Source organism: Thamnophis elegans, chromosome 1 (assembly GCF_009769535.1).
Source record: "Thamnophis elegans isolate rThaEle1 chromosome 1, rThaEle1.pri, whole genome shotgun sequence".
NCBI lineage: Eukaryota > Metazoa > Chordata > Lepidosauria > Squamata > Colubridae > Thamnophis > Thamnophis elegans.
This window is the reverse complement of record NC_045541.1, coordinates 135,292,039-135,305,659: the sequence shown is the minus strand read 5'-3', so window position 1 is coordinate 135,305,659 and position 13,621 is coordinate 135,292,039. Positions and strand designations below refer to the sequence as shown.

The 13,621-nt window shown below is 36.0% G+C and overlaps 1 protein-coding gene across 2 annotated transcripts in view; it reads right to left on the bottom strand.

Annotated features, from left to right (window-relative positions):
• Window positions 1-6,276: 6,276 nt before the first annotated feature.
• TSHR (thyroid stimulating hormone receptor) overlaps window positions 6,277-13,621 on the bottom strand; it is a 39,804-nt gene continuing 32,459 nt past the window's right edge. For both annotated transcript variants that reach the window (XM_032232008.1, XM_032232091.1), the window contains 2 exons: window positions 9,140-9,328; window positions 6,277-8,450 (listed from right to left, as the gene is read on the bottom strand). In XM_032232008.1, coding sequence (XP_032087899.1) covers window positions 7,043-8,450; window positions 9,140-9,328 — 1,597 coding nt within the window. In that variant the 3' untranslated portion in view covers window positions 6,277-7,042. The remainder of the gene's footprint in view (window positions 8,451-9,139; window positions 9,329-13,621) is intronic.

Sequence of the window (13,621 nt, the reverse complement as noted above, 5' to 3'; positions counted from 1 at the left end):
GCTTGCCACTTTATTTACTATTTTGTGTATTAAAATACTTTAATGTGTATATAGCTGTGTTTACTTTATTCTAACTTAATTCCATAAATAGCATGACAAAATTGTTAAGCCATGGATGGAGAGAGAAAAGGACTACAGATTATTTTTACCAGGTACATACGGAGCTAGGATTATATTTTATTGCGGTTAAATAAATATGGTATTACGATTAAACAGAGCTTAGGTGCTAATTATAGGCCTTTCATAGACCTATTAATTTTTACTAATAATATTGCTTGTAGTTTGCTCAGCTTTTGCTTATTCTAAAATTAATGATTTACTTCTGGAACAAAATTGAAACCACGGTTTATATTTATTAATTTGAAGGTAAAATGTAAAGCAAGTACAGTCCAATAGCCTGATCTTGTTGCCTTGTGCATACGATCTCCAATGGAATACAGTATCAACATTAACATGCATGTTGGATTTCAAAGTTTAATTTCAAACTTACTAGGATTTTTCATGATTTGAATATAGAAATGTCTTTGTGTGGATGTGTATAAATTCTGTCAGGAAAAACATACAATTAGGCAGATGTATACTTGAGGGCTTTCAAAATTTTCAAAAACTACCTGCTATCTCCCCTAGATGGTAGCAAAATGCAATGGAAAATACCACAAAGGAAAGTTAGAAGTAAAAGACAATCAACTGCCTGTTAGCTTTATAGTTTCCTCTTTCCCAGCAATATAAATAGAACTCTTTCCAGGGTGCCATAAATTTGAAGTTACTACTCCTTATAATCACAGTTTAATTTTTTTTACCTAAATACCATTCTTGAAGTAATTATTTAAATATGTATGACTTCCAGGCCAATAGATTTCAATTTTCTGTTTTATCAAATTTATATAACTGCCTATCTCATCAGAAATGACTGGGTGGTGCACAATCTTAACAGGAAAAAGTATTTTCTATAGTAGTACATAATTGTTACTGTCAATATTTTCAATATTTAATTTATAAATTAGTATTCTTCAGACAAGAATTTTTGCAAATAAGTAGTTCCATCATAGAATAACCTTTAATTGAATTTTTATTTCTTGCTTCCAAGAAAGTAAACTGAAATCTTAATTGTATCATTTTAAGCCTTGTAGTTTTAGTGTCGTTTTACTTTTTATTTTATGAACTTATATAGTTATTGACTCAACACATTTATCACATAATGAAAAAAAACATGTTTTGTCAAACTGATCAGATATGGTTAATTTAGTCATGTATGCTCAGTTCATTTTTCTTGGATCACATAAATTTGACCATAGCACATGGCAATCTTGACTAAAATGTGGTTGGCTAGTTTTTGATTCAGTGTCGTGTACATAGAATCTTGCTTGTAGAATACGAATATTCAGAGTTTACCATCACAACTTGTGGTATGCTAATGATAACATAAGTTTTCATAGCACCTTACTAAATTTTGCTTAAAGAACCAGCAAGAGAATCTAGGAATCTAGATTTTCCCCCCCACGTCCTGGGCAAACTTTTTTTTTATAAAAACAAGATAGTGAAATAAATTCCATAAAGAAGCCAGTTTGTTCTTGATATCTATTTTGAGTGAAGTTCTCAATAACTTACGGTTGGCTGCTCAATCAGCCAGATATTTAGAGTGGATTTGGTATTGTTATCCACCTATCAAGTGCTTTCTAGACTTTAGACAGGCAGATGTTTATTTGAAGGTGGGATGGTGATTATATGATAGTGATTGTTTAGCGTACTGCAATAATGATACATAATTTACAATTATGGTGAAAGTATAATATAGCCAAGTCCTAATCAAGGACGTAAGAATTATTAAGTTAGCACTTAAGGAGATACTGTAGGCAGTTCCAAGCAAGATGTTTAGTGTGCTTAGTGTGTTCAGATCCAATAACTTTAAAATGCTCAAATATTAAGGGTCCTTTAAATATTGCTCCAAAGACTCCAGTCACAATTGTTATTATGGTGGATTTCTTCTTCCATAAGTGCTGAACTTCAAACTGCAAGTCCCAGTATTTTGCAATTTTGGGTGATTACTTTTCCTCAATCCTTGTATGACCCAATATGGCAACATCAGTGAAGACTTTATTCTTTTCAATGATTGGTATATCAACATTTTATTAGCAAGATGCCTGTCTATTTAGATCTTAAAAGTCCTATAAGATTTTAACCCACTTGTTTTCCTAATCTCAACATGATGTTCCCAGGAGTTTTTACTACATTTGAATCTAAACAGCAAAGTTCCCAATGATTTTGGCATTGTCATCAGTTTTTGAAATGTTGCTGTTTCAGAATTATTATATAAATATGTGAAATCACAGCTGCCACATTTAGCTGATATTGGCCTTCGTATGTACTAGTTGAGGGGTCTGCAACTTAAACACTCAAAGAGCCACTTGGGCCTGTTTCCCACAGAAAACAAAACACTGGGAACCACAAAACCTGGGTGGCTGTGGCCAACTCGATGTCACTCACTCCCACCGAGTCACAACTCCTCCCCCCCAGCCACACCTACCCAGGTTTAGTGACTATGCTTTCCTCTTTCTCCCTCTCCATCTCTCTCTCCCTCCTTCCTTCCCTCCATCTCATCTTTATCTACCTTTCCTCCCTCTTTCACTCTCCCACCCATCTCTTTCTCATTCTCCCTCTCATCTCTTTCCCTCCCTCCCTCTCATCTTGCTTCTTCCTCTCCCCTCTTTCTCTCCCTCTCCCATCTCTTTTTCTCTCTCTCCTTCCCTTTCATCTTTCTCCCTCCCTCCATCTCTTTTTCCCTATCTCTCTTCCTCCCTCTCTCATCTCCCTCCATCTTCCCATCTTTTTCTCCCTCTTGCCATCTCTATCTTTCTCCCTCTATCTCCCTGCTATAGATCCTCAAAATAATCAGTTGCTGGCAATTAGTCAAAGCTCATTTCTGATCATACATATAAATAGATGTGCATTCCTTTTTTTTACATGACAGGGGCATAAGTTATCAAGGGGCAGTGGTGACATTCAAATATTTTAACTACCGGTTCTGTGGTCGTGGCTTGGTGGACATGGCAGGAGAAGGATACTGCAAAATCTCCATTCCCACCCCACTCGGGGGCCAGCCAGAGGTGGTATTTGCCGGTTCTCTGAACTATTCAAAATTTCTGCTACAGGTTCTCTAGAACCTGCTAGATTTCACCCCTGTCAAGGGATATGTACATTTAAAACAGTAACAATGTTTTGGATTTTTTTTTTAAATAAAAAACTCTTAAATGATATTGTTTCATACACAATGGATTCAGGAATGTGGAATTCCAGGATTCCAAAGATAAAAATTCCAGATTTTTAGGGATGGGTGGGTGGGTGGGCAATACTTAGATTGAGCTGAAACAAACATATCTACTATTGCTTCTATGAATATAATATATTAGCATAGTATGCTATGTATTTATCATAATAGAGTTTTTTTAAAAATAATTCTATCCCAGCCTTGCAATGTAAGTTGAGTTCTCTTTAATGGTAGATATTGTGTTCATCTTCTTTATTAATGTTTTAAGTTATGCTGCTAAAATAAAGGGAATTATTAAAACACTTACTTTGGTTTGCTTTTGCATTTATTTAATTTTTAAAATGGGCTTTTAAATTTACCTGTAACAAATCCATTATGTTGATCAAAACAACCATTTACTTCATAATATTTCATAATAAAACAAACAGTAACTGCAAATAGGCAATTAAACATACATATTCAGAAATAAGTATACCTACACACAGTAGACTTAAATGAAGAATTAAATCTTTATTATATTTCTATGGCAGATCCTGTATAAATTATAGTTGCTATAGTGTAACTATTCTTATAATCTAGCTCTAGCATAATGCAAGGTACTAACTAGGAAGTCAAGGAGAGCTGTTGTCATTGTGTGCCCTGCTTTTCTTTGGTGGCAATTGTTGCAAGAAGCATACTAATCTAGTCTCTGGTCTGAATCCAGGAGGGCTCTTGGTACATTAAGTGCCCTGAATCTACCTTCCTTAGATAATGTACTATCCAGCTTCTAATTCAATACAATAGTCTTAACTTTCTAGCTGCACCATTTCAGTGTTTTGATGACAGTGGCTGGAACTCCGTTGAAGTTGAAGAAAATTTTAGTGTAAGTGAAACCACTTGATTAGTTACTGTTCCAGGATAATGATTATGATTCTTCAAGAATAGGTCCCTCAGATCTTTTTATTTTTTTTAATTTTTTTTAAGGAACATGCATGGTATGTTCCCTGAAAATAATGGTATGGTGTTGCTATCACATACAGAGATGTCAGTCAGTGGAGAGTGTACCCACTTGAATCTGAATGGCACTAAAGCAGATTGACATTGGCTATCTTTGTTCGGTCGGAATCCTTAAGAAAGCAACATGCAAGAACAACATCTAATCAGGTGTACAGAAAAGTTATACAAAATTCCCAATTTATCACACAATTCAATTTAAACTTCAAAGAATCTAATACATAGGTAGTCTGATGGAAGCAAACTCTTTTGCATACTATCAGCATAGCATTCATGCATGCAGTTTATAATTTAAATTCCTATTTCATTCCCTTTTTCAAGGATACAAGAAAGGGGAATTATTTTCCCGTGAATAATTCTGTTCAGCTGCATACTTGTTATTGTTTAATTTTCCTTTAATAATAGAACAATACTTTTTCTCAGACCAAAAAAAAATCATGAACACTAGAAGTCAAAACAACACATGTTTTATCAAAGCATGTTTGCTAGTGATTTTAAATAAACATGTTTTAGCTGGTAAGCACAAATAAGATAAATTATTTTTTAAAATAAATCATTTTTCTCTCTGAGTTTATTGTTAACAATTAACGTAGCATTTTTAGGAACCTGTTAGAAAACACTTAAATTTTGTATCATTTTATATGAATTTTTTAAAAAGACATTTATGCAGACAAAGCAAGAAAATGTTTTTAAAACAGGAATTTAATTAGAGTATTCTTCTCCTCTCTAAAAGTGAGGGATTGGAAAGGGCTTTGTAATACCATTGCTTTTTGCATTTGTGCCACATTATTTCATTTGCTTATTTACTTCTACTTTAAATATGACATAAGAATTTTTCTTCTTCTCTTTGGTTGTAGATTTAGAAATGTAATTGTGCTAAATGTTGGTCTTCTCATTTTATAGATGCATAACATTTTTAGCAGTTTATATTTCTTATTTCATAGTACCCTTGATAAAGGCATCACCTGAAAATGCACTAAAGTTTATTCAGGAACACCGCTATAATTATGATAGCAAAGACTGAAGTAACCCAGGGTTCTGCTTAAAATATCTGATCCAATGCTGTTATCTATCCCAAAGTTCTGTTTAATTAAACTGGAAATGGACAGGGCAACCTTTCATCCAGAGCATCAGTTCTCAAGAGGCTTTAGAATACAGAACCCTTGAAAGGAGGTGTAGCTATTGCCTTTTCTTCAACTGTTCTTCAGAATTTGATTGTGGGATTATGGGATAATATTTCTTTTTCTCAATACACAGAAATTGAGCTTGGATGTGAGCCAGGAAAAAAATAGTTTCAGCATTATTAGCTTCCTTGTAGCTCGAAAGAGAGGATATTAATTTCATTAACTGGATGTTAATGATATTTCTATTATTTCCATTCTACTGCTGCTTGGACATTCAAACAGTTGGGGTTTTTTTTGTTGTTGTTGTTTTTGCAGTGCAACATGTTTGTTTCTGGCCAATTTCATGAGCTGGTTCAATGAATCAATGTATAACGAGTCAGGGGTAGGCTGCTACAGGTTTGCACAAGTTCAGGAGAACCTGTGGCTAACATTATAGCTGGTTTGAAGAACCTCCTAATCCCACCCCTGGCTGGCGTCACCTACCCCGGTTGCTGGGGTTGTGTGGCCATGGTGGGTGTAGCCTAATCGGCCTCCTGCACCATGGCAGGAGAGGGGGGACGTTTGCACCTTCCCTAGGCTCTGGAGGCTTTCCTTGGACCTCTGGGAGGGTGAAAATGGGTCTGTTTCTGGCCTTCTGGAACTTCCAGGAGGCCTGTTTTCCCCCTCCCAGGAGTCTCCACATGGCCTGTTTTGGATGTGAGGTAAGTGTAGGACCCGTGCGGAGGCTCGGGGTGGGGAAAAATGGGCCTCTTGGAAGTTCCAGAAGGCCAGAAACAGGCCCATTTTCACCCTCCCAGAGGCATTAAATTATATTATTATTATTATTTTATAATAATATAGAATATAGAAAATTCTATATTTCTATATTTAATATAGAAAACAATGAAACTAGTTATACCAAAAGTATATTCCAACTGAAGTCCATTAAATGAACAAGGTAGAAGTACTATCTTCCAAGTAATGTAAAAAGGTACAAGGGCAGAAATATGTCATAGTAAGCTAAAAATAATGAGCAAGACAACAGTTGATTATGTTACATATTTACCATTTCACCAAACAGGAGCATAATTATGTTTACAATTACAACTTTCTAAAATTTATTCATATACTTTTATTAGATTCTTCAATGTACCCTTGTTAGGCAGAAAGATCAACACAAGGTCAGTTAAGCGTGTTTTAAAAAAATACTTGGAACAAATAGATGTTCAATAGTTGGGCATACTGTTTGATTTAGTTTGAACTTTCTAAGCCTGTTGTGAGTAAAATTGATGGCTTTTGTCATTTTAAAAGCTCAAGTAAGAATCCATATGATCTTCTAAAACTGGCTATCCATTGTTGAGTGGAGTAAAAGGTAGGATATTTTCTTTCTTCTATAATTACTCTGGGGAGCAGAGTGTTTGCTGAGAGGTATATATCATTGTCCTCATCCTTGTGGATTTTCTGTAATAAATGCATGGCATTATGCAAACTGACAATTGAACTCGAAAATTACTTGATCTGATTTACTACAACTTTTCAAATATTCATAAACTTACAGTTTTATATAGATGTCTCACAGCAAAGCAGAATGTATCTTAAAAATTCCTATCAAAAGAAACCATGCTCTTTGTAATACAACAAGGATTTCCAATATTCCAATATTATTTTAAGTAGTGATGTGCTACAATATTGTCAGCTTACTATTTTCCATGGATTCTTGAATATGTAACATCATTGCAGAGTGGTAGCCTCCAAGTACATCATGAGAATGGCTAGAAAGGTTATGGGCAACTCCACGGTTGCCCTTATGACCAGAACCACTGCTGTTCTTGGCCGAGACTGTTTGGCCCCTGTAGAGTTGTGCCTGATGTTCACACAACCCAAATTTGCTAAGCAAGATGAAGATATCTCTTCGGAATGCTTTTGTAAAGATAGCATAAAGGAATGGGTTAGCACAAGAATTGAGTGGATACAACAAGACCAGCAGAATTTTTGAGTTGCTGACTGTTATTAAGGGTCTGTTTATAACAGCAGATAAGGCATAGAATGAGATCGGTGCCATACATAAAAAGTCAGTAAAAATTAGCACAGCCATCCTTTTTGCAATGATTGTGTCTTTGTTCCCTGACTTGTATTGGGGATTCCTTACTGTAATATAAATTTTAATATAGCAAGCACATATGATGATGAAAGCAACAATGTTCAACAGCAAAATAATGATAATGTAAGCTTGATCTACAGGTGTTTCAGTGTTCATGGGAAGGCAGATGCTAACTTTTCCATAACTACTGACTCCAATCAAAGGTAAAAGGGCAAGAAGGAAACATATCAGCCAACCACCCAACATAATAAAAGATGCATGCCAAAGGCGAATTTTTTTATCTAAGCGCATGGCAAACGTAATAGCATACCACCGTTCCAGGGTGATTGTAGTCAAAGTAAAGATTGATAACTCACTAGCAAAGACAGTAAAAAAGCCAGCTGTGTTACAACCAGGCCCAGTTTGCCAATCAATGGCATAGTTATAATACTCTGATCTAGTATAAAGATCCACTGAAGCAATCAAGAGAAGATACAATCCCATACAAAGATCAGCAAAGGCCAAGTTACACATCAAGAACCGTGGAACAGTCAACTTGTAATGGCTAGTGAGTAAGATAAAGAGAACAAAAATATTGCCCACAATGGCCAGCAAGTTTACAAACCATACCACTATCCTTAAAAATCTGTACCCCATTACATCTTCACAGGGGTTGAACTCATCAGGCCTTGGGCTGCAACTAATATCATCATTACCTGTACAGATAACATAATCATAATGATTATCGAAAGTCACAATATTCTCTTGGGGGTTCTTGAGCTCTTGACCAAATCCATCTTCTCTATTGTTATGTTCTTCAAAGAAGACATAATAACGGGAATTTCCATGAAGGTCTCTAAATTTGGAATTCTCATCATGAACAGCATCAGTGTGATCTGAATAATCTTCTGCATAATCTTGATAGAAAGGCGCCCTGAATGTACTGGAAGATCTTCTCTTGCGAATGCTGAGATTGTTTGTTTGATTACACAGCAAGAACTCTAAGATTCTAAAGGAGCAATAGAAAGCATGATTAATAAAATATGTAGCTTATTTAGAGCAAGAAAATGAATCAGTGGGGAATATTTATTGTGAGCTAATGCAACATTATTTGAGAAAAGTGCAGTGTTCCAGCTTTGGAATAAAGCTACACTTCTAAGGTCTAATTATGATAATGACATTTTGATTAGACAACTATTCCTTTAAGAAAGCTATTACCCATTTAATTATACTTTACTGTTATTACACTGCATTTGCTTTTGTTTCTGTTTATTATAACAAATTGCTATCCTTCCTTTCCTTTATAAAATTCTTTTGTACAGTTTACAGTAAACATCATGCCTCAGAACAAATGCAATCTAATCTTATTAAATTGGAGCAGCCATTGAGTATAAAATCTACTTTAAAGAGGTTCAAACAGTATTTAAAAATGATGATAATTTAGTCCACGGTGAAGAGGTGGACTTCATTCAGTGCTTAAATAAACACGAGGTTGACTTTCTATGGAGAGAATCTTAAAGTCTGAGTGCCATTTCAAATATTCGCTCTCTCATTTGCATCACATCTGATGTGAAGAAAAGTTGAAGAGGTTTCTGAAGATACATTTCTATTGTTGAGCAGGTTCATGAGCCAGAATTAAATTCCTTAGATAGTTGGATTCTAACCCATTTAAAATTTAATACCATTTTTAAAACTTACCCCTTAGCTTTCTTCCAATTCTTAAAAGCACAACAGTGACTTGGGTATGACAGAGCAGCATAAGTTAGATAAGGAAAAGTTTTTACTGGGGGGAATTTCTTTAGAGTCCAGGTATTTTGAGCCATCAGTTCTTTCAAGTTTTCTAATCCTCTTTCTGGCAGTGAAGTGATACATGTCTGGGACACGTCACTAAAGATAGACACAGAGCAAAAATAAAGGACAATTAGTAATGTCAGTTTCTCATGAAATGCTTCATGAATCTTTAATTTATATGCCATACAACTGTCAAATGCCTTAAAAGAATTAACAAACATAGAAATTAAGAGCAACATGTAGAACCAAAGCCTACATAGTTTTATTTATAGCTGAACCAGTTTCTTCCTATGTACTATATTCTCTACAAAAAATAATCCATTCCTAGACTCCTATACTAGGCTGTCTAGATTTTGGATTTATTTGCCAGGGGGGTATGTGTTCAGTCTAAGCAAGTATGACTTTAAAATGTCACCTTCCATACCATCACCAAAATGATTAGCATTTTTTCCATGATCCACCATTTTGGCCCGACTTTGCTCTGTTGTGTTGCTTGACACCCACTTTCTCCATATTTTAGACAGAAATTAACTGGATTTTTATGCTAAAAGGCATCTGACATCCAGCATTATGGTTATTTTTAACTGGCAAAATATTTTTAAACTTTTGCTTGACTTAATATTTCTGAGTTATCTTTGGCCTGTTGACTTACGATTTGAAAATCTTAAACTTCAAAATAATATTATCACACAGCTAAGAAAAAAACAGGAAAACTCTTTTTTCTTCTTTAAATAAAATCAAACTTCATGCATTCAAAATAATTTATAAGGCATGTAAAACAATTATAAGAATAATAAACCAGTTCAGCTGAAAGTAAATTGAAGTCACTTGAAAAAAATTTCTCTCTCTCTCCCTCCCTCTTCGCACCCTCTTCCCACCATCTCTATCCACAATACAGATGTCTTCCCATTTCTTAGTTCACACCTGCTCCTATGCCTGCCTTTTGGTACTATTGAGATTGGAAAGAGTAATTGCTTAAAACATTATGTAACAGAGTAATACTTTTAGCAATAAATATTTTGTACTATCTTTGCACTTTGCACTATATCTTTAAAGGTTACCTCTGTTGTTATAATATAAAACACTTCCCCCCGCCCCCCAAAACCATACATTTAAAAAAAAATCAATTGTCATCATACTTTAGCACAGAGAGTTCCAGGTAGCATCCATTGTACCTACTCAAATTTTCTACATAACCACAGACTTATTTGGTAACTTGAGTTGTGTGCTTCCATAACAGAAGATGGCAGAAGAAGAAATGAACCTGAGTTGTCCCACTCATAGTCCAGCAACTTATATGTAACCCAGAATACTCCAATTATATTTTTGGCACATTCAGTTTTGTAATGAAAAAAATAAAAATAAAGGAGCAGATTCCTCCATGGAGAAGATGTAAGAATCTGAAGCTTGTTTTCATGTATACCTAGAGGCAGGCTTAAAAAACTTAAAGTGGAATGTGATTATCCTGCATCAGGTATTAAACGAGAATTATAACTTTGCACTCATGTCAGAAGCTCCGAGGTGCTGCCAGGTTGAAAGGATTAGCCGGTGAAATCACCTTGCCCTGTGGATGCCCAGATGGGGGCTCCTTTCATGTCCCCCGCAGGAGCTGGAGTGAAAGGCGAGCTCAACTCCATCTCACAGCAGCTCTTGGGTCTCAAATGCTCTTACTACCTTCCTGTTCAGTGTTTCAATCACTTGAACCACTGTGCTCCTATAATTGTGAACATAACTGAATATGTGAAAGGAAATGGCGTATGAAACATAGTGAAGAATATGGTGACCAAATTCTTATTTGCATCATGAATTCAGTAAATTATATTTTTAGTGCAATTTACAAAGAGGAATTGTCTTAAGGGACTCTTTGTGGTGATGGTATTTAAGAATTTTGAATTTCCCTCCTCACTGGCTGACTAAGTGGAGACTTAAGAATTCAATTTATACCTTCTGAGCTGCTATTATTTTAATCTGTATAGGTCCTTTGCTTAGACCGAAACCTAATAGGTTTTCAAGTGCTCTTCCAGGATTTGCCAGTCCATGCTTTGACTAGAAAAGATGCCATACCTTGATTGCTACCAAATTTTATGAAAAAGTGGTGTCACTAATGCTGGAAATTTTCATCTACAATATGCTTCAGAATTCCCATCTTTTTGACACATTTTCTGTTGTCCATTATGAACATCTACTATTATTGCTTTTAACAATCTGCTGTTCTGTCATTTTTATGTTTCTTTCCAGAGATGGTATTCAGCAGGTTCTGACCAGTTCTGGGGAACCAGTAGTGGAAATTTTGAGCAGTTCAGAGGACTGGTAAATACCATCTCTGACTGGCCCCCATCTATTCTCTGCCTCCCGAGTCTCAGCTGATCAGGAGGAAATGGGGATTTTGCATTAACCTTCCCCTGGAGTGGAGTGGGAATAGAGATTTTATAGTATTCTTCCACTGCTACGGCCACTAAGCCATGCCACGCCCACTAAGCCACTTTCACAGAACCGGTAGTAAAAAATTTTGAATCCCACCACTGTTTCTTAACCATTATTTTGTCTTTGCAAACAGCTCTACAATCCAATTATAAGCAACATACACATTTACAAAAAAAGAGCTGTTTAATTCTATGTATGACTTTTTTAAATAAGACATTGCTTAACCAATCATACTGACATTCTTTAACATTCAGACGAATCTAAAGTTCTCAAGTCATTTCCTTTGGTGCTTCTGTGTACAAACCAGTACAATAATAACCCTGCTAAGATGAATAGAGATGAGCAAAGCAGAAGCTTAATATTTATTGGATTTCTTTCTGTTCCCAAGTAAGTTACTTCTTTCATATTCCATGATTTCATGGTGGTGGAATGTGAATAAGTTCACCTTCCAGAATATTACTCTACAGTATAAACATTACTATTCTCATTTAATGTTTACGCTTAAAAAACAACAACCCAAAGTTGATTGTATGAACAGTGCTGAAGCCACTCTGATCATCACAATTAAAAACAAAATAAAATTAAAGCCATATGGATTTCCTCAGACAAAATAGATAGATGTAAAATTGGCATGGTCATAAAAGCTGCATTTTGTGATGCACAAGGATGTTGGGAAGGCTGCATGAGTTCCTTTGGCAGAATGCAACTTTTGATCGTTGCGCTATGGTAATCTAATGGAAATTTCTTTTGCAAAGATATACCGTAACTGTCCAAGAATTCAGTTTCTCTTCAAATCAGAGACTGACCCAGCCTTTCCTGGATTCTTGTTGCTTTTCTAAGATGCTTTGGCACCTCTGTACTGGTAGTGCCTACTAATGGTGCCTTCATTAAACCTATGGAATTAACCTCTCACTCAGAGAGAAAAAAATCCTTGGACTCAATAAGGAGACTGCTCCTCTGTGTTTCAAGACTGAATCAGTACAGATCACCTTTGTTATTTGGGATTGTACTGGCTATGGTTTTGCATTTCTATGATTGCTAAAACAAGATCTCAGTTTTTGAGACCCAGTTTCTACAACATACATATATACAAACATACATATAGACATACTTATATGCATGTATGTATATAGCGGTGGGATAGCTCAGTGGGTAAAGATTTCGTGATCCCAGTGCCACGCAATGAGGTGAACTCCCATTCCCTGCCCCTACCTAGCAGTTTGAAAGCATGCAAATCTAAGTAGATATATAAGTATCACTTTGGTGGGAAGGTAACAGCGTTCCGTGTGCCGCAGGATATAGTTATAGTGGCCACGTGACTACAGAACTTTCTTCAGATAATGCGGGTTCCCTTGGCTAAGAAACAGACGTGAGGATTGCCCCCTAGAGTTGGACATGTCTGGACAGGGGAAGTATTTACTTTTATCTTTCATGCATGTGTCATGTTTCGGCGTTCACGTTGCATACAAACAGGCAGTTGCACCCGAGTAGAAGAGCCACATGCAGCTACAGGCTCAATCGACATCAGAGAGGCAACATCAACATGGCAGCGTTAGTGGCGTGTAACAAGTGGGCATGGTGATGGACAGGTTCCCCCTGGATGGCAGCCTGAGGGCTGACAACATGCATGCATGTTTGTATGCCTGTTTATGAGTGTGTATATATATTGCATATATATTGCATATATGTGTGTGTGTGTATGTATTTTGCATTATGTGCATTATGTATTTATGTATGCATGTATTATGTATGTGTGTGTTTAATCAGAGGTGGGTTCCCACCAGTTCGCACCTATTCTGTAGAACCGGTTCATCAAATCTACCGAACCGGTTAGAAGAGGTTCCACCAGTGGACCCGGAAAGCAGGCCACACCTACAGAAGAGGTTCCAAAAAATTTTGAAACCCACCACTGGCAAGGATCTTGTAACTTGACAGCTTTAAGACTTGCATGCTTCAATGCCAGAG